The sequence below is a fragment of the Cygnus olor genome, chromosome 1, assembly GCF_009769625.2.
Source record: "Cygnus olor isolate bCygOlo1 chromosome 1, bCygOlo1.pri.v2, whole genome shotgun sequence".
In the NCBI taxonomy this organism is placed as follows: domain Eukaryota; kingdom Metazoa; phylum Chordata; class Aves; order Anseriformes; family Anatidae; genus Cygnus; species Cygnus olor.
In genome coordinates, this window is record NC_049169.1 from 207355270 (window position 1) to 207380405 (window position 25136).

The 25136-nt window shown below is 41.5% G+C and overlaps 1 protein-coding gene across 3 annotated transcripts in view; it reads right to left on the reverse strand.

The window, feature by feature from the left end:
- FCHSD2 (FCH and double SH3 domains 2) overlaps nt 1-25136 on the reverse strand; it is a 159230-nt gene that overhangs the window by 43132 nt on the left and 90962 nt on the right. For 2 of the 3 annotated variants that reach the window (XR_005816211.1, XM_040544637.1), the window contains exons 9-11: nt 10003-10125; nt 5969-6064; nt 4879-4950 (exon numbers count right to left, since the gene is read on the reverse strand). Coding sequence is in view for 2 of the 3 variants with exons in the window: in XM_040544637.1 (XP_040400571.1) it covers nt 4879-4950; nt 5969-6064; nt 10003-10125 (291 nt within the window). In the remaining variant the exon portion in view is untranslated. The remainder of the gene's footprint in view (nt 1-4878; nt 4951-5968; nt 6065-10002; nt 10126-25136) is intronic. The other variant, XM_040544638.1, reaches the window with a different exon arrangement.

Below are 25136 nucleotides of genomic sequence, written 5' to 3' on the forward strand. Positions count from 1 at the left end.
TAGGAGTTTAAAGAAAATCATGAGTCAACTTCAGTGCTCATTTATTCTATTATAGTGGAACTCAATTCCTTTTAGTTTAACCAAAAGTGAGCTAGGACTGGCTTGGATTTCAATTTTTTAGTGTTACAAACAGGACACCCACCATCCTTAGAAGTAAAGAATATTTACATACAGTTTTTCTTCTACTCAAGTATAAAAAGGGACCTATTCACAGGTTACATACACCTCTTATCATACGTTATGATAAAGCTAAAAACCAACCCAACCTACTATTGCTGCATTTCAACTCATCACAAAAGGTAGCTCCAGGATATTTGAACAGAGAAAGGGGGAACTGGGACTTTCTGACATCATCTATGCTGAAAAACATCCCCAACATGAATGCACGTTTTTTCTTAAATACATTTTATGTAGCAAAATATTTAATTCCCAACAAATAGTGAGGCTGTTCTCTGACAGCTGGTGCAACTCTCCTTACCAGAATTGCCCAGGAAAGGAGCACTAGGAAAGCCCTGTGCGGGGAACAATTTCTCCATTTGCTTTTGGGGTTTTATTTCTTTATAATTCCGATTCAATAGTTATTTGGGGGGATCACAGCTAACCTACAAATGACCATTGGCCAGAAATCCCCTCTGAAACCTACTATGCACACAGATCAGCACTGCAGCTGATGCCAGACATGCTAGGACAGGGTTACTGCAGAGGCTGTAGCTCCATTTCTTCCCACCTCTGCTTTTGTTTTTATTACGACTAGAATCTAAAAGTAGCAGGTTTTGTTAGACAACAGTGATCGATATACATTTGTTGTTTGCAGGGCCTGATGCTTTTGTATTATGCCCATTTGTTACATAGCAAGGATTTAAACCTACAAATCTTATTTCTGATTTTAAACTTATTTCAAAGGTTTTAATCTTTGCGCTGAAATTAATTTTGCGATTAGGGTGTAACGTATTCTTTTGCTGTGGTGCCCTTCCATTCTCACCCTCACATTACTCTGATTTGCCTCAGCTATCTCAGCAGCTGTACTCACATTTAACTTTTCCAAAACCCTATCATACGTTCGATTATAACAAGAAATACAGAGAATCTGCTATCATTAAGTAACCAAAGGAGGAAAAAAGACCTTTTGTATTAACCTTGACACAGAGAAATTGATTTCACAGATATTTTCCGTAAACAACGGTCTATTCTTTAAGTGGCCGCTGCTTTCAGGTATCACTTATCTTGCTTTCACCAATTATTCAGAGCTTTGCTCAGTGTTTACTGACTGTAAAAAGAATGTTCTCTCCGTTAAAATAAAATCAATTTCAGTTTATGATACTTAAAGTAAAGGAGAAGCTAGGGTAAAATTGAATGCCGGGTAAGGCAGCCAGTAACCCCAGGCTGTGGGCTATCCATTTCCTTCAACATGCCCTTTCAGTACAGACCTCGGACCTAACTGCTGGATCTCTGACCTTCTTTTAAATCCATTTGAGGAGGCTCCAAGGGCCAGCTGTAGCCATGCTGATGGCACACATGAGTTGAATTGAGGGGGATTCACAGGCCTGAAATCCTCCTGCGCCTGGTAGGCCTCCTTTGGGCCTACCCAAACGCTCCCGTGCCTGGATGGCTGATTTTTACCTCAGCAGCAACTCCCAGTATTTTTGGTTGGGATCATTCAATCATTACTCCGTTTGTCTAATTGGCTTCAAAGATGTTAGAGTTAAAAAGAAATCACCTTACTCTGCTCTGGCATTAAAGCCCAGACCACTCTCAGTGCAGAAACAGGAGTGCATCCTCCGGACCCCTTCCTGTGGGCTAACGTCGGCTTATATTCCTGGACTTTTTTGTATATTGAAATATTTATGTCAAACATCAAATATTGACACTAAATAATTATAAAAATGTCATTATTTGTAAAGCGAAGGGATTTTAAAATATTTAAATACGTTTAATATTAAATAAGTTTTAAATAGGTCTTGAAATATTTAAGTATATTTAATATTAAATGCCGAAAAGTGTAAATACAGAGAAGAGAAACAAAAGGTACTCTTCCCCTATATGCTTGTGCAGAACCCAATTAAAAAAAGAAAGCCTGGCAAAGCAGAGCCCTCGGCTGAGTCCTCATTCCCACTTTCACAGTGATTTCTAGCCACTCTCGAGCCCCTGAACACTTCCAGAGCTGAGAAAACAGGCCTTGCCACGAACAAGAACGGTCTCCTTTTGTAAGCCAGGCTGCTCAGAAATTCAAGAAATCCATCTGTGTATGACAGAGAAGTGAAATTTTTCCTTATTCCCACCATCCAGCTGTAAACGTCGCAGTCCATCCAAGTGACGAGGCGTGAGACTGTAAAACTTTCTACCCATCTTACTGAGACAATATAATATATAATTTAATAATATTATAATTTTATATAATAACATACAATTTAATAATATAATATGTAATATAATATAATTTCTCTGCAAATTACACAGAGAAAAGCTATTTTTTATGTTGATAAACAGCCATACAAGTAATTTTTGGCTGCATTTTTTACTTGTGTGCTCAAAGAAAACGACAGCACCAGTAATGTATGGGGGAAACTCCAGTCAGGGGCAGCAGGCAGCTAAAAAACAGGAAAGGGACCTACCTTGAAAGCTCGGTGTCAGCTTTCTGTGGCCATTATCCTGCAGCACTACGGACGCCCTTTTTGCCATTTATCCCATTTTCTCACATGATAACATGCGGTTCAAGGAAAAGAATCTTTTCCAAGCAGGAAATATCGAAAAGCTGGCTAATTTCCTTTACGCTTGGCCCCGTTCTTCTAGCCACACTTATCTCTGAAGCACGGGGACGATGTGTTTTCAACGCAACTCATTTCTGTGGATTTAATAAGCATCACTCTCCTTGGGGGAGGATGTTGGATGATTAAACTGTCACTCGGTTGAATATAGCAGCCCCCATGTCAGGGCAGCATGTGCTGTTCTCTCTTCTTGGGAGGCTAAAAGTATTTCAGAAGATCCTCTCGGTTTTTCTTCCATCTTGTAAAGGCCCAATCCATTTTGTGAATTCATTTATTGAGAGGATTAAAACTGGTTGGGAATTTATCAATTATTTCTTACTGAATACTTCTGAAACAAACCCTTTCCTTAAGGGACCTTTTTTTTAATGAATTTATGTCAGTGAAAATTAACTGAGAAATAATAATTTAATAATTTAACTATTTTAGTAACATTAATAAATGTATAAACCTAAGGTCAAAACAGTTTTTAGATGCTGGAAAATAGCTAAATGACATAAAATATTTTGTAGCAGGTTTCTCTTTGTGGACCCTCAAGAGTCCACCCATCAGCCAGTGTTAGGGAGGCACTGGGGGAACAAAAGCCTGAACATGCTGGTACAATGGAAAACCATTTCATATCTATCCCTTCCCCCAAATAGTCTCTTTTGGAGGCTCTGGCTGCACGTGCTGGGAGTATTTGGGGAATAAATCGAGCTGTGGTGTTTGTACCTGACCCAAGGATTGCATGACAATACACACTGTGTTACTCTGTCAACAGCTCTCCCTCCATAAAACAAAATTTTAGGATAGACCCTGTAAAACTGGAATTTGCCAAAGCATTCATAGCTTTTCCTGTAGGTGAGTTCCACATCCAAACTGTTCATAACACTCTACTTGCCTACGATATTCACAACTGTTATTTTTTTCTTTCCAGTAATACTTTCTTTTTATTCCAAATTTTGACCCCAGTCTCAGTGTATCAGGTACTTAGTCTGAATTTGTAACTTGTTCCTGGACAAAGTAAATATTAAACATATGATTAGATGTACGAATCATTTGATGTACACGATATACATACATTTCCTTCAGTGCTAGTCTTTAGTATGAAAACTATCATGCACATCCCACAAAAACTAAAAACCAACCGGTAATCTATGCAGATCATCTACAGAGAGAACACGTGGCAAAAGAATGCTTGTCGATTGATCTTCCATTCCATTTTGTTCAACTCATCACAAAGCATGCAATTTCTGACGAATTTGAAAGCCAAATCCTGATCAAAACCTTTCATTCTCGAATAGTTACTAAATAAGAAGCGGTAAAAGTGTAACCTGTAATTTTCTAGGCAGGATCCCGTTAGCTGAGCATAATTATTTGGATCATAAAGAGTGTATATATTTTTTTCTTTTTGGTGTAAATTGGTTATAGCAGCTAGAAGCTCAAAGAATGCAGTGCAATGAAGAAACATGGTAATTTGACAGCCCGGGGGGGGGCTAGCAAAGTAAAGAAGTCACTGCACCAGAGGTACAGAGACAGCTTTAGACATGTACGACCCATTCACTGTCTTCTAAAACGATCCTGCAATTAAGCAGCACAAGCAGTGCATGTGTTCACTGTCAGGCCACACAAGTGCCATGCCAAAGAATCATGTAATTTTTCATGTTGGAGACTTGAACAATAGTGAATTACAGTTCTATTTTACATGGGGATAGCCCTCTGAAAAAGAAGAAAATTAAATTAGTAATGGGACTGCATTTCATCAGTGCAAACTAACAGCCTCCAGTTGTTATACAAGCTTCCCCACTCGCACTGGAGAAGCAGCCAATTATACACATCACTATCATGAGCTGTGAAATTTTAATTCATGCCCCCAAAAGATCAGAATATCAATTACTAATGCTGTGCAAGTGCAAAAGGTAAGTGTGATGTGATCCCCATAAATAACACCACCACTTTCTCCTTCTTTAACTCAAGTCTCCTTGCAACAAAAGCTTTTTTTTTTCTTTTTCTCATTTTATAGATGTATTATGCATTCTGTTGCCACCTCTACATGAGCAAAGTTGAGCATCCCAAGCCACATGCACACCAGTAACGACACGGATGCCAAAGGCTGATGACAGATACTACCAGATACCTCTGCTATAGTCATTCGCATAGCACTGACAGGTGAGGGCTCAATGTCCACCAGCTGAACCGCGTTAAAACTCTAGATGCGGAGATTGCACAGAGATGAAAACACACAGCAGCAAAGGTTAGAAAGGCAGCACAAACAGCTAGAAAGATTCTTCTCACTGTATTACAAACAACCTAACGCTTTATGTAAATAAGGGCTCCATACAAAGGAGCTGGAAGAACAGCCAAAATCATTTACATTTTGTTAAAAGGGAAAGAACAAGGGAAACGGTGTTACAGATGTTAATATTTCTGGAAAAGTCATGCTTACAAAGCTACGTATCCATTAAGAGAACTCTTCTATTTGGTGACCCAAACTGGAGATCAAGACATTTTCATCCAAGTCAGTTTATTAAGGAATTCGAGTAATATAAAGCTGCACAAGGTTAACTTCTTTTCTTTCGTCTAGACATATTTTAAATTGCTGTTTCTTAAAATAACATCAGTGGTGTCAGTGGGACATCACTTTTTTTTTAAAGTGTTGATTGAAAATGTATTTACCTACTGTGATTTACTCACTTTTAATATTATTAATGATTGCTTTGGAAGCAATGTATGTCAAAGCATTATATTTTCTGAGACTTTTTGGAATACAACGTTTTAACAGTGTCCCTTCTAGATCAAGAACTTCTTATATGCATCTATAGATACTCCTTGAGTAAATCAGAGGAATATGGACACTGTATTTGGTGTAGCATCACACTATTTGTAACCCAGCACTAGTAAACACTTCGAGAACCTCACCCACACGACAAAAAGCTAGCAGAATATAGGAAGTATCATGGTGAAAGCAGAGAAACACAGGACTGCTAGCCACAATCTAGAAACAAAACAGATTCAGCTTTTCTGTGGATGACACTGAGCCTGTCTGATGCTTCGTTACCCACCTACCGCAAGCAGGGCTGGTGGAATCAGCCTTTTTATCCCAAAAATACAGCATGAGGTTAAAACAGACTGCTCCACCAGTGAGCACTTTCTCTCACCCATTTATAACAACTTTCTTAAAAACAGAGCAAGAAGAAATAAATGAAAGAATTCAGCGGTGTTCTTACAGTGTCGCTGTCACTTGGTTGGAACTGGAAGGGCTGGGGTTTGTGAAACACTGAGTTCTCCTGTAAAAACAGCTGTAGATTGTAGTCCCGCACCACCTAGAAAATAACAAATGCCATTTAGGTTGGTTATTTGACAATCTTAAAAGCATGCGACAAATGCTGCTAGAGTAAACTCAGTACACTTTCAAACAGAGACCAAATCTGCAGCAGAACCTTGAGCACAACAAAAGGCAATACAAAACCTGGCTCTGGGCAGTACTAGCCACAGGTATTCAGAAGCGACTGGTAGGACACACACTGGGAGACAGAGACCTAAAACATTTCTGCCATGAACCAACGAAAAATGTCACAAAGGCAAAACGGGGAAAAAAAGCCAACTACCACGCAGAGAGCATGTCGTATCCCTACCATAAATATTTTTCTCTCCTCTTGTAGGTAATTTCTTGTAGGCAGCTCTTTCTTAAACTGAAATGTCTTATCTTTACACAAATTATTACTTGCAGGAGCTGAAAAGACTATTTGGAATAACGCACACAAAATCAGTTACAAAATTAATCTCTTCATATTAAATTACTTTCAGAGAAAACTTTCATAGCTTGCATTTTGCTAAACCAAAGCTACTTCAGCTACCAAATTCGGTTAATGACATATTTCACATAGCATGGCACATATCCCTGAACAAATCAGCTACGTCACAAGTTGCACATATTTACAAAGAAAACCTCAGTGACTGCAGGATGACAAATAGCATCGCTAATTTAACAACACTACAGAGTATTCACTGCTTCAGCTGATGACGGTGCATAAACTGCAGCATCAAATTATAGAAATGTATAACCAAACCGAGGCTTTAAATGTACAGAAGTCTCTAATAAAGATGGCATTTATCCATAAGTGTCAGCAGCATTGCATACGGCCAAGAACACAGAGTGAAATTGTTGTAAGCTGGTAAATAGCACTTCTTCTCTAATGTATTAAAATGTTGATGCTTGCGTTACTGCAATACAGAACTGCAAAAAATTAATCCTGAGTTAAAGAAAGAAAAGTAAATAGTCCTCCAGGGCCAATAATGCACTAATTTAAAACAGTAAACGACGTAATTGCTGTTCCAATTGGAGTTGTTTAACGTAAATGCATTGAAATGCACAGAGATGGACAAAGAAGGCGTACAGAGAGCCTGCGTTAGGCATCATCAAACCCAGAAATTCCTCAAGCACTGAAGGAGGAACCATCTGCAGCTTCAGAAGAGGCGGAGCACTGACTATGGAACAGCTAGGATGTGGTACAGCACGCTATCCTCCGACATCCCCGTTTGCAGGGCACACTTTTCAGCAGCAGGTTGCAACAGATCCTCCAAAACAAAACCCTTCTGCTGTGCAAGGCAGCAAGCCCTCCGTGACTGAGGTCTTGAGGGACGTGGACAGAGCCAATTCTTCTTTATTTCCTATTAAAAGGCCTTAAAAAAAGCAGAACTGCACCTAGCCAAGTAGTCTGTGATAAATTCACTATATACACCCTTTAGATTTAGCGCAGGTTTTTGTGACTGAGGACAACTGTGCCACAACGTCAGACCTGCTGTGTGCGCGTCCAGCAAATTAAAAACCTGGAGCATTATTCTATAATAATGATTAATCAGAAGTGCTAATTATTAATTATAATAATTGTCAAATATAATAAATTTGACAATTGTCAAAAAGACTTCTCAGCAACACAATATTCTCAGGACTAAGTGGCAACTTTTCCAAATGGATTTCCTGTTATTCGGAAATTAATTCAGTGTTCTCATGGAGTTTTTTATGAAGCCAATGTCTATTGACACTTTAAAAGAGACTTGAAATCAAATGGCAAATATATACCATGTGCAGGAACAGCGCATAGTCAGACATAGGCATAAATGAAATGATCTGCCCTAGGTTGGAGAAGTTTCTTAACAGACACATCAGAGAGATTTTGTTACTTAAACCAGCAAGTGAAATTTCAGAAAACAGTCTTTAGAAAACCAAATTTTCCCAAAAGAGAAGTGCAAGAAGTGCAAACCTTGAGCAAGACTGTTCGGCTGAAAAGGAACTTGAATTGCTTTTTCATTTGCTTGGTGTCAGACGGCCTGGGTCACCCCAACCTCCCAGTAACAAAACCTCCAGAACTCCAGCAAACAGCACCACGATAAATCGTGCCAGACCTTCGTTTTGTACAGAAAGGTGGTTTCTGCAGTGTTTCCCTGCCATGGACCATCAGCAGCTGCCTGCAGCACAGCTCTGTGTCTGCTTCAGGGAAGCAGCTCGTCCTGTTCTCCATCCAGCACACAGAAACACACTTCAGATGGCGAGGAACAGCAAAAGCTTTCCTATCAGTGACATTTTCTAAATGCAGCTTGGCAGTGATCTGGTATTTAAAACTAACAGAGAACAGGTGAAGTATTGAAAAACCCAATATATATTTAAAATCTTTGCTCGGATGGCAGGCTGGGTTTTACTCCAAATGACTACATCGCTAACAAATTTGTTGGACTTTTACCACTCAGGCAGCCTTTCAGACACGCATAAAAACTCTTTTGCTAAGCTCCTCGTCTGGATTCACCTCTCCTTTTTGAGCTGGTTCCTGCATCACAGACCTACCAGAAATGCTGAATGTTCAGAAGAAAGGGTGAGGAAAAGCATGTGTCTGTGGGATAAGCCCCTGATGAATGTGTTTAGTATTTCAGAGCAAGTGCTAACGCAGTACAAACTTTTCCTCTCTGCGTTCTTGAACAGCAAGGAGAGAAGCAAATTGGTGCCGATGAGCAGTTGTAAAAATCCTGTTGAGACCTGACAGCTGTATTTACATTTTCGTTCCTTCTCCGGGCATTGTACTAACCTAGTAAAGCAGAAACAGAAATATTCCGCTCAAGCTTACAACACGGAGTTGTTACTGCGCACAGGAAGGCAGACCTGCAGGCTTGTGGCTGCTCAGAGGCTTGCTAACACGACTGTCACAAGCTCAGCGTGACAAAGGTTTTCCTGTGCCAACGAGCCACGTGGAGGTGACAGTTCAGCTGGATCACAGTGCTGGTCGCAAAGCATTTAATACTACACTGAGAAACGAGCTGTGAGTATGCAGGTATTGTAGACAAGCAGAATTGGTTAAAAGATTCAAAACAGCATTTTGGGGGAAGGTATTTTAAGCCGACCCGGATGATGTACAGCAAGGTCCCTCTCCGACAGAAGATAAAAGCATTTTCCCTGTCCTCGCTGCCAAGTAAATTCAGACTCCCTAGAACGAAGCCAGTTTTCAATCCACTCGCATTACACCTAATAAGGTGCACGTTAGCCTGCTTGCAGGTGAGTAAGGAACGTGTTAAATATGTTGGTTTTCCATAAGTCTCTGCATAATGGGCTCTGTCTCTGTGCAGGTGGTTAAGGGCTACGTACAAAGGAATATTATGTCTGCACCAAGGCAGCTCATTGGAGCTCAACGGCATTTTTTTTTTTTTTTTAGCCCAGCACATGAATTATTTAAGTAGCAAAATTATCCCGGAAGCGATGGCGTATTTCGGACTCGGGCTGCTTGACAAAGCAAACAAACCACGTCTATGACAAGACTCTAATCTGCTTTCTGTATTTCTCAGTTCAAAGGAGAGAACGCCGTAATATTTTGTTTTCGAGTCGACAATCAATTATTAAAAAACGATCCAAACAGTTTTGTACAGCTTCACTGTGACGGATGACTAATGCCGTTCCAGATTACACAGCACAGGACCCTCAGCTGCAATTTCTCTTCTAAAACATGCAGAGTGAGGGTAATTAGACATCTCTCGGTTGTTGTTCTCCAAAGATCGTGTGCTGTGTAAGTGCACTCATGAGAACACAGTCTGGGTGGCAACAGGCAAAATTCTCCCCAAGAAAACTGTCTCGTTTCTTCTAACTTAATACCGCTCTGGAGTAACCAAAAATAATAACGCGTCAGTTTTGTCATTATTTTGGAAGCAAATCTTCAGCCTGGGAATCTACGTATGCTCTAAGTATTCAGTTACAAAGAATCATTCAGTTAAAACTTACCCTGCTGGAAGTCTCCAGTAAAAACTGGAATGTGTTTTGTACAGCTTGGCACGTCTCGAGTTCAGTCCTGCTGAATGCCATTAAATAATCCTTAAGGTGATCATACACGTTTCCATCAAGAGCCTGTAGGAAGAGGGGAAGAATTAAAGAAAAGCAGCACGCACTTCAGAACGCAATTTGTTGATATACTTTGCAAGATGCCCATTCAAAACCTTTTTAAAACACGTCCACAGACGCTTACTGGAGGAGACTGGGACAGTGACGGGTGGACACGTTTCATCGGGGAGGAATGACAGGGCATTATTCCCATTAGATGGCACCACAGAGCACTGGAACGTCACCTTGCAGTCAACGATTTCCATCCAGTTGTGTAGGACAGCCAGGGGAATGTCACCACGAGCTGTCACCACGTGGAGATGGCCCAGGAGCCCTAAGGACACGTGGTGGCCTCCAGCCAGAGCCCTCCTCGTGTCACCGGAGGTTGCAGGTGACATTACGGAGGCGCTGCACATCTGCAAGCTTCAGACACAGCTGCTCGGTCGTTAATGAGTGCTAATCAATACCTGCCACCGCACGCGTTCACAGAGGAGTATCAAGTGCACAGCAAAAATTTATCACGAGCTTAATAATTACCTGAGGGCAACATGAAAGCCCAAGCTCAAAAGCCCTGTCGTAACAAGAGCCGTAAAATCCCATCGCATGGCCGAGGTTACACGAAAAGCTCAATGCAGGTTCTCTACAAACACGTGCTGCTTAGCAAGATGCCAACAATTTCACTTAAGTGTCACAGGTGGTCATTTAAAGTCGTCATTAAAGTCATCACTAAAGTCATATAAAGTGATGGTATGGACCCAATTTCAACCGATTCGAGGGTGCATTTCTAAATAAAATCGCATTTGGTTATTTAAATCATTTGGAAGTCAAGGGGAAAAAATAGGGTGAAGTTGTGCAAACCTGCTTCTATCCCAACAAAATCAAACCCACGTTTGAAGACGAGGCTAAGGCATGTAAAATGGTCACAAGCTGCTCCAAATTTACGCTGAACCACTGAGATTCTCCTTCTGCAAGAAGTCGAACCCAGCATCCTCACCCAGCTCCAGCAAGCACCGCATGAAATTAAAAGTTAACGCGGGGACAACCTCAGTGAAGTCTTGCTCTGAGGAAAATGATAAAACTGGGAGATGGAATCCTCATGCCCAAAACTTGATGCCCAAAATGTGCTTCAGACTGCAGTGTTTTCCTCACTGCCACCTACCGAGTGTGAAGCTCAGCACCTCCTAGCCCAGGCTGAGTTGTAGCTCCCACCTTCGGCATTAAACCCGCCTCTCACCCCAAGCAAATCTGCTCGTGCAAAAATAGGGCCGTAGAAAAACAAACTAGCTGGAGGACATGCCAGACCAGCAGGAACCACGAGGATTTCTCTACCAGCACCAGGCAGCAGCCCGACCAGGCTCCAGGCTCTCACAGGTGATGGCAGCGCTACCTATATTCCACTAAATACGCTCTGAAGCATGGCTATTTTATTTTAATTTCTTTTACAATGAATTATGTAAGATGAGTTTACGGACAGAACATTCACGAGACAAAAACATCAGGAAATACCCAAGCACAAACCCATTAACAGCAGACAACGATATACATATACAGCCTCAGTTCTTGCCTCCGTGGCTACAAGCAGAGCTGTACTGGAAGACTTCTCTTGCAGCACACATCTTGTAAAACCCATCACAGACTACCACCAGGATTTAAACTTTGACGCTTTGCATGCTTTTATGACGTTAAACCTTTTTTATGATGTTAAACTTTCCGTGTCTTACTTCTGCAAACACCAAAGTTACTCTCCCATTTCAAGGGCATTTATTTTCATATCAAGTACGCGTAGTCCCAAGAGCAGCCGTGCGCTTTCGGAGACTACAAACGATGTATAAAGTTGCTGAGGATGGTCATGCTCTCAGGAGATTTTATGCACGATGGTGGCAATCCTAAAACCCCCCAAAACGGAATCTGCAGGCTTTTATGATCCAATGTATCTGTTCCCAAAGCTTTTCAGATCAAACAGCGGGCTGGATTGCAACTCGACTAATAAATGTAAATAGTTTCAAGTTGGCAAAGCAGTTATAAATGCTCAGTTTGCAAAGCAGCTGCGATTTTTATTCCAGTCTGCTATAAACAGTGGTTCACTATCCAAACAAGTAACTATTTCAGAGCTCCCCCCCGCTCTCATATCAAGCCCATATGTTCTTTTTATGTCAGACCCAGCAGGAGGGATTCGTGGCATTTAGCTGCAGCCTTCCCCGGTGCAGGCGTCTATATTCCAGTTTGTAACTCCGGGTCCTTTCTAGTCACTGGAGAGAAGCTGGTACTTCTGTGGCGTGATTTATCTTATTCTAAGGTAAATGGCTGAAATAGGGTAGAGGAAATACTGCATGCTAAGTGCCTGTTCCCCTGCACTGACCGCACACAGCACCCAGGTTTGGATACACACGCCTACACAGCATCGCAAAAAGCTTGGAGAGGTGAATCCCATCTCAGCGGCTGTTTATTCCCTGCGACTGCTACCTACGTCTGGCTCCCTAGGAATTAACTTTATAATCCCCAGCTGTGCTCTGCAGGTCTAGAAATATAAAAGGACACATAACATTAGCTTCGTTTTTACCCACACCTCTTGCAACGACCCTGAAGTTTTGTGCTAAAATGCCAGAATATTCCCCAAAGTGATGTAGAGGGTATATAAGGAAGACAACAGAGAAGCGTGGCAAAACATTAGCAAGCACACAAATCTGTCAGCATGGGAAAACTGCATCACAGCCCTCCTTCCATTAATTAAAAGCCGTTTCAATATGATGAAGTTCTTAAACACCGACGAGAGCTGCCAGATTCGGAGTTGAAGTCGATGCAATACAACGCGGTCACTTTTGTCGGCCAAGCAAGCCCAGAGCTCAGCACACAGCTCTAACACGTGCTAAAAACACTCAGGATGTGCAAACGCGGTTGTAGGGAAAGAGTGATAATCCCATCAGGTAGTGGATTAGAGAGCTGGCTGGTTACAAATTGCTTTCAGTGAAAATTTATCTATCCTCCTATAAAATGGTAATTCTTATATCAAGCTGGATATTGTAACACTAAAACAAAAGGTTTGACTTTGCTGAGCTATAAAATGTAAATTAACATCCCCATGGGATTTCGTAATACCCAGCCTGAACCTCGTTTACGTGCACACAGTCTGACCCAAACCACCACACATCACCGTTTAGGATTGAAATAAATCGTCTTTTCAAACTTTCTGATCACACAACTCAAAGAGGAAACTGAAAAAAAGCCTCAAGCCCCCCCCCGCGTTATTACACTACAATGGCTTTTGTTCTCCTGCAGAATCTCAGCTGAATACTAAATCACTTACTGTATTAAAATCAGCCTGAAAAAAATCCGTGGAAGAGTTTTTTCCAACCAAAAAAGGAAATTAGTAATTTCTTAAAAGGCGTTTCACATCAGAACCAAGATAATGCGAAGTTAAGTAACACAGAATTACAATTTCCAACGAAAGACACAAATGTTTTTTGTGCTGTAACTTCTTTTCAGTGGAATTGTTGTACAAAAGGCACAAAATTACTTCTCCACCTGAGTCCAAGCTTTAGCAGATAATGGCTCAAATCAGGATTGAGAAAAACTGAAACTGTAAACATAGGTAATGGATACACAACCAAATTAAACAGTATTTTAAAATAAATCCTGTACTGCTAATTCAGATCAATGGAATGAAATATTGGGGGAGAACATTTTTAGTGGAGGACTTCTTAGTGTTAGGTCAGAGGTTGGACCAGGTGATCTTGGAGGTCTCCTCCCACCTAGATGATTCTGTGATTCTGATTTCACTATAGTCAAGTGTCAAGTGTAAGAGACTTTTAAAACAATTTTGCTAGTACCAAAATTTCTCAGTTTGAAGAGTTGTTTTTTTTTTTTTATTATTTCAAGAGATTACATTAAACCTTTTAGGAACTTCTCAGAAGCTCTGGCTTTAATCATTCTAGATACTACAAAGACTTTGTCAAAAACAAAGATTTGAATAAAGCTATTTCAAGCATTGTTAGTGCATTTGGCTGCCTTTTGCCTGTTGTTTCCAATCACAGACGACATATAATGCATTATGTAGAAATGACAGCGTGCCGAATGTATCTTGTTCATTCATGCAGTTTCAACATCTACAAGTCTCTGTTGCCCTTCCTTCAAAAACCACCACTTCAATGTTACAACACGCACCAGAAACATATATTTCCTTCCAAAATCCCAAAGCACAAACGCGTTTGACTTGACCCATGCCCGACATAGATCAACGTCGTGCTAAGGCACCAACGCAGGTCTTCCATCCCACCTCTATTTCCAAAATATTCCTGCTAAAAATTCATGATTGTCTCGCACAGAAACTGCTGAGATGTGCTGGAGCTTTGGACGATATTTTTACAGTTGGTACTCAGGTGGTCAACTTCAAGCTCTCATTTAGAGACCCGAACCTGTCAGGCACCAAAATCTGGACCTTCAGAAGACCACAAAGCCTCCCTGCTTAAAACAACACCTCTAAGTTACCTGGGCTCTAAGTACCTGGGCTTTCTGAATCACCTCTGGCAGCTGCCTAAAGAGATTTGTGTTTTTAAACAAGGGCACCAAAACCCTTTTCAGACCCCAGCCCAGCTTCCAGAGCAGCTGGAAAGTCGGCAGCTGATGGTGAAGGCAAAGCATTTCCTTGTCTGGGTGGAGGTAAGAGACCAAAATTAGACCTGCCCCTGCCCCACCCTGCCTCCAGGCTGAAAATGGGAAGATAAGGAGAAGTTTTCAATGAACTGCCCCCAAATCATTGTGCTCGTGGAGTGATAAGTCTTCCCGTTATCTGCTCACTCAATGCTACTGCATCAGGGCAACGTGACCTCATTTCCTTCTTGGTAATCACAGCAAAACCCCGAAGCAGTAAGGGAGATCTGTATCACAGATGCCTTCTTCCATCTATTTTAGGAAGCCTATTAAAAATTAAATTCTTACACCACCCTATTCTCATTTAAATCAGAAGCCGGGTTTTGTCCGTCCCTGATGTTTTGTTCTGAAATCAACCTGTAACCCATTAACAGGGACTATTTTTAATTCCCATATTTTCCATAACACTATTATAAATCTCTTATTACTTAACATAAAAAAAAATTAATCTAAATTACATAGCTTGCATGCTGAGTCAAGCTTTTTGGGTATTTGTCTTTGAATCTTATGCCCATAATCCATTAAGAAGTGGGATCTCACGGACGGTGCAGTTTGGGCATTTTCAGCCAAATGAGCTGGGTAAATGGGACTCCAGCTGTCTTACTTTTTGTATGAGAACACATCAGGGCTTTGTGATCAACAGTGGAAATGAAAAGGAAAGGCTGGTTACATGCAGTAATAATAATAATAATAATAATAATAATAATAATAATAATAATAATGCAGAATTGTTAACAGCCATTATTACTATTAAAACACCAGCTTCAGCATCTTTTTGCCTCCCAGCGGTTAAAAATAAAGACAGTTTGGGTGTATTTTAACCCAAGCATGGCAATGGACCTCGGCTTATCTGACAACGAAGGCCAGGGTATCTTAAAAATCCTTCTAAGCTCACGAGTAGTAAAGCCAACAGCGGGCATCAGCTGGCTTTGGCGGACTCAGCAGCACTCTGAGCAGGGGCACGCAGCAGCCTTTCCCAGGGACCTTGGGACAGAAAGGAAGGAAGGTCAGGCAAACCCGTCCTTTTTGGTTAAAAGTTACATTCCGCAGCGATTTTCCCTTAAAAACGCTGACTGCTGTTCCTGCTCGGGGTTTATTCTGGGCATCTATTTCTCCTCGCGCTTGTTTTCTTCGAGCCGTTATCTTTTTAAATTCCTCCTTACAGCATTTGTGACTTCTTTGCCATCGAGGCATCCTAACATTAAAGCAAACCGAGTGCTTGTCGACAAAACACGACTTCTGGATGTAAATTACCAACAAACCCGAGATCAAAGCCGTGTAAGTGTCCCCGAACAGCCTGCCTGCAGCAACCACGTAGCTGCTGACGCAAAGCTCGTGTGAGCTCCCTTCTGTGTCCCCCATCAGAGCAATCCCGGAGGAACTACTGCACCGGGTCTGCTCTGCTCAGGATTTCGAAGCCTGAAGTCTAATTTTAAAGTGACCAGGAGCCTGCTGCCCATCCTCTCCTTTACAGGCTCTCCATTTGATAAAATCTTTTAAAATCTCTTTTTCTGAAAACCGTGGGTGTAAGTAGACAAACCAGGGCTCGCTGCAAAGAAAGCAGACGACAAAAACCTCCCCCTGGTCTGGATCAGAAAGTTTGTGCTGGATTTCTCCAGCCTACAAGGACGAAGGACCCTCTAGGCTTAGCTCTCTGAAGTCAGAAGTTCAAGTTACACAGCAGTTTGCATCCAATAAAAGAAAGCGCTAAGCTAATGCCATAGAAATTCTTAGTTTTCCAGGATATTCTTGGACATCCAAGGCTGCTGTAGCGCTAGGCATGCCTCACGGTCATGTCCAGGTCCAAACCACGCTCGGTGATGCATCGCCAGCCGGTTCGGTCCACGAACTTCCGCAATTTAGTGGGTCCATAAAAAAAAAAAAACAAACACAGAACTGCAGCACCGCCTTTGTTTAAATGTGGAGCAATGTCAGGCACAAGGTGTCGGCCAAAGCACACAAACAAAAAGAGATGGTAGCTTGCAGACATTTCTACTTCGCTAGCCCTTTAGAGCAAACTCTCCTACCTGCCCAGCTGCCAACTGGCTCAGATCTCCTTGAAATGAAGGAGGTTCGGGCCCAGCAAGCTCACGGCAGCGGGAATAACTCAGGAGCTGGTCCCTGCAGAAGGCTCCTCCGCCACCCGTCTGGCTTCTGCACTGCTTGTTCTCACAGTTTCACAGAAAATAGTTTTAAGGAGTTTTTATAACTGTCTTGCTGTGCTGTTGCTGTCAAACTAATTAGCTGCTTGTGTTTCTTTTTTCCTATATTTTTTATCTTTTTTTCTTTTTTTAATCTTTTTTTTCTTCTTTTTTTTCTTTTTTTTCCCTTTTTATCTTTTTTTTTTTCTTTCTAAGCTTTTTCTCTTTTCTTTTTTCTCTTCTCTTTTTTCCCTTCTTCAATCAACACCCTGCCTATGACTTTCTGTTCTTCAGGAGCATGTCCTCACGCAGCCAGCGATGAACACGGAAGCAGAAGATATTCCAGGGAGGCGCTGAGACAAACCCATGCTGCTCAGGAGCAGTAAAACAACGAAAAAAGCTGGTAAATAAATCATGCAGAATAAAAATGTAGGAGGAGAACACAACAAAAGAGACAGCAAGAGGTGTAATGTGTCTACATATTGAACAAACAAAGGCAGCAGAAACCATATCTGAGCTTCCTCCTCTTTTCTCCCAACCTCGAGAGGGAACTTTCAGCACGGCCAACACGGGAACAACAAACACGAGAGGACACCAAAGGCTGTTGGCTCGCCTTTCAGCTCGTGAGCACACTTTGCACTTTCCCTTACCCCAGAGCTTTCTGTTTTCCAGTGTCAATAGTTTGGGGCTTGTTTGCAAGTTCTTTGTTTGGCCTCATTAGTCACTTGACAATTGGCCCGCATCGTTTTGTTCCTTTACAATTTGGGCAGGGTCATTGTTCTTAATGACAAAACCTCTGATGCTGGTGCACCAAAGTCTGCTCTGAGCACAGAAAAACACAAAATAGCCACCGACACATGTCTGTTACCCTCCCCCAAACCACAGAAAGCCCCTTTAAGACAAATATAAGCAAAATTAATGATAATATTGAGTACTGCTAGGCACCAGCCCACATGAAAGCGCCCCGTGGTGGTCACATGCGATGATGGGGAACACCAAAGCAAATCTCCTCTGCAAGTCTCTGCCCCATGCGGCAGATGGCCATGAGAGTTACCTGATGAAGACAGCACTAAATTAACAGGTAAGGGCCCAAGAATAATTCCTCTTCAGACAGTGGGAACACCCTGATGGAAGGCAGGCATAAAATTGGAAAACCAGATCTTCAATTCTACTGTATAAGGTTTAATAAAACCTGGAGGATGGAAACAGATTCTTTGTAATCTAGAAATGCACCTGCTTTTTCCCAAAAGTGTGTAAGTATCTTCTCTGAAGACTTCTTGGACCCATTTGTCTTTCACAGCACAGGGATAAACACCAATCCTTCCGACATGGCCAATTTTCAGTAAGTTGCACCGGTTGCTTTTGTACTTCCTTGTTCTTGGAATAAAAAAGGATTCTGGCCTGAATCCAACACTCAGAAAAAGGCTTAGTGGCAGACCGTCACCGTCGCATTATCTCAGTATCTGAAGACACGCCACACCGCTCCTGCCGGTGACGTTTGCCTTCCTTTAGGCTTGAAAACTGTGTATTTTATTTCAGCATTTTGCCGCTGATTTCTGCTATTCAATTATTCTTACGCTGCCCACATCATCACCACAACTGCTGAACAACTGTGGAGTTGTTGTTGTAGTTGCGTAGTATGGGGTATGCCCAACGCTCACCATGTGCAGCTGGTTTTGTTTGTCCTCCGGTGGGAAAATACAGCCTGCAATGAATTATGGCTCGGTGTTACAGACTTCATCCTTCACTCGGTTAGAAGGTAGGTTGAGGAAATGTATTTTGCTCAATGATGGACTAGATCCCCGACGAGCCTTCGGTCCTGCAAGACTTGATCACACAAAGACCAATCTCCAAGGAGGCTCTGGAAATTTTCCCTTATTAGAGTTCCACCGTGTCCAAGGTGTGGATTTACCTGCTCGTCCCCATAAAAGCCCTCACAATATACATTAACCCTCCTTGACTCAGACACACTAGTTCTAGATACATCTCAAAATCCCTTATGTTCTACAAGAGCACAGACTAAGGAACAGAAACCTTAAATTTACACAAATGTGCAGGTGAAAAGGCATTGCATACCAAATCCTCTGGTTCTTAATAGTTAAAAACACTCCTTTGGCAGATAAAATGCATAGACAAGTGGGAAAAAAAATACTGATGATATGCCTTCCTTGTGAATTTTTACTTTTTTCCTTGCATCCTTCCATTTTTTAACTACCAATTTTGCCATTACAGTTTTCAGCTTTTGTTCAGTTTTGTATCTTTCTCAATCGGTTTCTTTATTATCTTTTTACCTGCACTTAATGCACTTATTGTTTTACCCAGCGTGCTTTTCATTTACTTCTTCAAATAAATCTGTTAAACAAAACCTTTTCTGCTCCAACAATGGCTGTTGTTCCCAACTGCTCTTTGGATTTATCACTTCCATATGTGTTTTTTTCTTTCCTTGAACATGGGTTTAAAGTTACCTGTCACTTACAGCAAACTATTCGCTGCACAGGCTTCCCAAAAGATGCTCTCAGAATAAGTTCGGTGATGGCAATAGGAAAAAATATAAGATATTTCAATAAATTTAATCTATTACTGAACATTCCAGATTCTTATCATGTCAAACTGACGTAACTGGCAGTTACAAGGTCCTAAAATTTAACATTGCACCGTCTATCCCACAACACAAAGGGTGTTTTCAGAATAGCGATGGCATTTTCCAACTTATTTTTTAAATTTTATGTTAAAGTATCAATTAATTAACCAGTATGAAAAGCCCATTTCATAAGCATATAGCATATGTATATTCATTTCATACAGCACATTTCATACAGTGACCATTCCCAAAAAGGCACTCTGCTAAAGGATTAGTAAATACTCTTTACCAGCCATATTAAAATTTGAGGACTAAAACAAGCAGAACTATTTTTAGGGATTTTTGTAATGTACACAAATATGCAGCATGTTCTTAAAAGGACAGAGGCTCTGAGTCACAGCAGCGTGATTACTGTAATAATTATAGAATCGTAGAACAATGAAGGAAATTATCCTGAACAATAAAGGAAAAAAAACATCACAGCAGTATGCCAAAGGTATAACAGCTGCACTGCAGCATAAAAGATTAATCCATGGTTCCCAAACATCGCTTGGGAATTCCACGTGCCAATTATGCTTTATTACTTTTAGGAGTCCGTTCTCCTCTGCTCACAGGGGAATTGTGCTAACAATTTCTGCGTGCACTCCTTCTAAGCACCGGTGGGTGAGGAGAGAGAATTTTAGTCTCAAGTTTGCAATTAAAAATATTGTGCAGGGTTTGTCCCTTTTCAATACATTCACCAACACAAAGCAAGCAGGGCAAGCAGCATTCCCAAACAAGTCTCAATTTGGTTGTACCATTTTCTCCAGAAGCTGGTATTATTCTACAAAGCTTCTACTATTTGATACACGATCGTGATGGGTAACAAAAATCAAAAGAAAAGCGAACAAAATAGGATCCAGTGTTGTTAGACTATCTTTTAATTAAATCAGTTCCTAAGCGTGGCCTTGTTCGGATCCCCTAAATATGTTATGCTCCCCTAGCATCATTTCATGAACATAATTTCATTAAAGTAAGCTTCTTTTCAGACTTATTTCAACAGTGTTGCACGCTCCGTGGAAGTTGAAGGCTCAGACCTATGTTAAAAAGCATTATTATTTCCTAATAATACTGCTTAGATGCCCTAACTACCATACACAGCCAGAATAGCGCAAGCAATGTTTAAATCTCCGAGGAAGAGACGTCTCTGCTTGTATAATTTAAAGTTCAAATAGAAAAGAAAGGATGAAGGGAGGTCAAGTGCCTCGGATGATGGCTTACAGCAGACTGTCTGCACAGCTACGACTACAGCTCGAGTTTTCTCAATTATTAGTATGTTCTGCACCAAGAACCTGGCAGCTTTTGGCTTCCTTTGGGACACTGCTGGGCGTTGCTATTAAATAGATTGAAACAGTCACCACCAAAGTTAATTCAATTCTGATATCCTTTTTTTTTTTATTTTAAACGGGGCTTCTAGACCCAGCTAGATAGCAGTGCACGTGGTAGACCTTCCTGTGATCATCGATATGCAGAATTTAAATACATATATAAATTCTTGAATTCCCTACAAAAATACCCTGCAATAATCCTACTCAGCAAATGCCCACTGAGAAGGGTGAGGAATGACAGAAGCAGGTCAACTATTCTAATTTGTTAAATGATTTGAGCAAACACATTTTTACAAATAACTGTGAAGTCGTTTTCCTCTGAATAAAGATGCTTCTCACTCAGGTTTGTCCTCTTCTTTTTATCCACCTTCTTCCTAGGGCTCCATACGTTTTAAATTTATTAAATTGAATTCTTGTCTATTAAATTGTATCATTGTATCTGAAATCTAATACAAAACATTGAACAATTTAATCAATAAGAGCAGTTAAAAAAAAATCTTTCTAATATTCATAAGCTTAAACTAGAAAGCTGTTTCCTGCATCTTCCCATATAACTGCTTTTATACTTCAAAAGCAGCTCCTTCGAATAAATTCAGACACCCACAGATCAGGATATCGTCATGATTCTTTCAAGCAAACAAATTTTCTTCCAGTATCTTCAGACCACGTGTGTGTTTTTTATTTTAGGACAGTTTTTGTGCTCCCGTAGCTCTGAGATATGGGAGATTAAAAGCCTTGAGCCTAACTGATGAAACTTCCCTGGAGGTTTTGACGTGCCCTTGGACTTGCACAAGGTCCCAGCTGAGGGTGCTGCTGCTCTGAGCCCGATGCCTCCAGGAAGCATCTCCGGATGCTGCTGCACCGAGGGGGAAGGAAGCATGCACAGAGCAGGCAGGACTCGTGGCGAACGGGTTCTTCACCTTAATGCCGAGCAACGCTGGCTATCCCGCCAGATGGATGGACATTCTGTCTTTTAATTACCACCGAAATCCCATCACCAGTTACCTTAGTGCTTCATTCGATAAACTACTAAATAAGATCCTCGTTCAGCAACTTTCGGTCATCCAGCATCCAGCAATCGACTGCCAAGGAATTGACGGTCTGAATTTTGGGGTAGACCTGTGTGGAGCCAGGAGTTGGACTTGATGATTCTTGTAGGTCCCTTCCAACTCAGGATATTCCATGATTCTATGAATATTTTCTTCCCTTTCAGGAGAAGGGGTATATCCCTGTTAGAAAGCCTTTTTAGCAGAGATGACAACTTGAACAGATGGGAATTGGTTTGTGTATGAAAACTAGCAGGTAGCCAGACAAATCATATTGCAGGATTAACGCTCCACCTCCCCTGAGTGATCCCAGCCAGCTTTCCTGTGGCTATTAGGAAATGTTAAACGGGAATTTCTTGCCTCCTAATGCCCGTCCGTGGGCTAGACAGAGTGGTGCGTGGTCAGCTCCGTTCAGCTCCCTTCACACAGCTCACGGCGAAGGACCAGGGCTTGCTGCAGCCCCCGTGCGCTCCTGCTTATTTGCAAGAGGCAAAACGATAACAGATTAAAAGCTATTTTTCCAATAACTTTTATTTCAGGACTTATGCTTCAAATTCGGCGTGACATTTCCCACTGTCAGATTTCTGGCTCATGTGATTTCAGGTCTTGTCTCCTTATAAATTCCTCTGCTCCTTTCATAAATTGAATCCCTCTGAAACTCTTTCTCCTGTGTTGATGTATAAGCCCCTAAATTAGTGAAATTAGTCCTTACAGCCTCCTTCAAAAGATGGCCACATTAGAACATGTTTTGCATTCTTCTATGCCGCTTTCCATGTTCCTTGAAGACAATAAAACCTATAGCAAGATTAAGCTTCAAACACTTTTTAAGACTTTCTACCATCCCTAGAGGCTTTGGCAGAGGATTAAAACCAGCTGATCTTTGCCGCCAGCTCCGGTGCACCCAGATGACCACTTTTAACTTGCAAATTATGTTGGTTGTGTTGCTTGGACACCTGGACATTCATTTTTGGCCAAGCAGCAATTATCCCCCAAAAACTCTGGATTTCACTTCAAATCATCCAACTGAGCATCCACATGTTTTCAGGACCAACGTTATTAGCAGAGGGTTTCGGTAACCTTACAGTTTAAGGCAGTAACATCTCATTATTGAAGAGGACAAAAGCTGTACACATGCATTCAATTTTAAAAAATGGTCCAGGAGCTTTTCACATAGGTTCAACTTAAATACGTGTAAATTCCAGGTAACTCACGGAAACATTAGGTGGCTGTAAGTAATAACAGCCAGAAATGTTTTCAGTTCTTTAAGTGAATACGGAGTTGCTAAGAACAAAACAAAAAATAAACCCACAACCAAACACAACCCCATGAATGATCTGTTCGGGACATCTGTCTCCATGACTTCTAAAAGACGAAATACTTCTAAAAAACATGTTTCTAGTTAAAAATTTCAGCCGTAGCCCCACCTGCCTCCCAGCCGGAGCACGCCAGGTGTTTCCTGAGCCTGGCCGTTTCTCTGCCCCAGCCACACACCAGCTCGAGGCACGCAGGCTGGTTTCTGGCACAGCGAGGGGCTTTGGGAGCTGTTCTCATTGCATTGCAGCGTGGCTTTGAAACGAGATGGCAAACTTTCATTTCCTGTTCCAAACGGGTAGTTTTATGGCGTTTGCCACAAAAACCTCATAGCCCAATCCAAAGCCTGAGCTCTGCTTCTCCATAAAATCTGTAAAAGACAAAATAATAATGGACAAAAGAGAAAACACCGCCTCTTCCCAGGCAGCGATCCGCAATGGATCACTTTCCAGCGGTGTTCCAGTGGTCTTCCAATGGCTTTCCAGTGGTCTTCCTTGCTCTACTGCCTTACATCCGTCCCTCATCACCAACTGCGTCTCTTTTCTCTCTATTCCTTCCCTTTTCCAAGTCATTCCCATTCAGTGCTCCTGTTATTTTCTCGTATAAACCATCCATGACTTCTGCGCAGCCTCCTGGGCAGGAAATACCTTTCACGAGCATCTGTGAAATCACACTACGTGTTTTGCAATCAACCCTTTTCCTAACGTTATTTCTGTCGCAAGGCCAAAGGAAAACTATCGGACAAGTCATAGCATTGTCAAGAAAGAGTTTTATTATGCCATGAAAGATAATTATTCCTTTAACATACTTACATAAATTGTCTTGGTTTAGATATTAGACTACGGATGGATGCTGAGCCCCCTGGAAATAAACAGCCCCTTCTGACCAAATGCTTGAAGAAGTAATTGAGACATGGTTAAAACACGAGGTGAGACAGCTGCCATCAGGCAAATGTGACCATTACTCATTTTTTCATCTGGAAAACAGGAACAGGTCTGATCCACACCCACTATTTGTCTTGAGCCACCTTGGAAATGCTGTGTGTTAAGTAACGTGATATTCCCGGGGGCGAGTGGTAGATTTTAAGTTGAAGATAGTAGATGCTACCATAACATTTAAGAGCAGTACCTCTAACTGTAGGTAAACTTCACTTGCTTGTGATTTTGCCAAAATGACCTCCAGGAGTGGCCTTCTGCTGGGAAGCCGTCCTTGTCAATGTTTCCTCTTCGTCAGCCAGAATACCAATGCTCAGAACTGCAGTTAGCACATATCCAGGAGACAACAGCTATCAGGAGCTCCTGGTCTCCAAGACAGCAATAGAGTGACTACCAGGAGGTGTGATGTAGGAGCATTTAAGGGAAAGCCTAAATAAGCACGCACCATTTTGTATTAATTATTCACCAATTTATGTGGCTGCATAATCACATTCCAGCCTCTCATTAAAGGAATTCATTTCCCCGAGGTTTAACGAGCTATGTGCACACATGCACACAGACTGATGCCCTTGGAAGGGAAATCAGCGTGGCAGCAGACGTTGCAAAGCCCCGGTTAGCATCTTTGGGATCGCTCGTATCCCGAAGTACAGCTGCCCCCCTTACTCATCCCCATTCATAGGAGCGAACACAAGAAAGCAACGCTCACTCGCTGGCTGTCTTCACAGGAAAGTGACTGTGCCCATCTGATACTGGAGATAAGGCAATCTATGGCTGGCTTAATTGTAATTACAAAATATTTGTGGCTTGCAGCTGACAAGAGCAGGAAGTGGAACAATAGTTCTTTCACTTGCATAAATTCCCTCTGACTTTTAAAGGGAGTATTACAAGACCTGAGGAGAACAACTAGTGCTAAATTTATAGAAGAGATTTATAGAAGAAACCCGAAACCTCTGCTGACATCAGAAATATTTTAGAAAATCAAATAGTTCCCTGGGCGCTTCTAAATCATT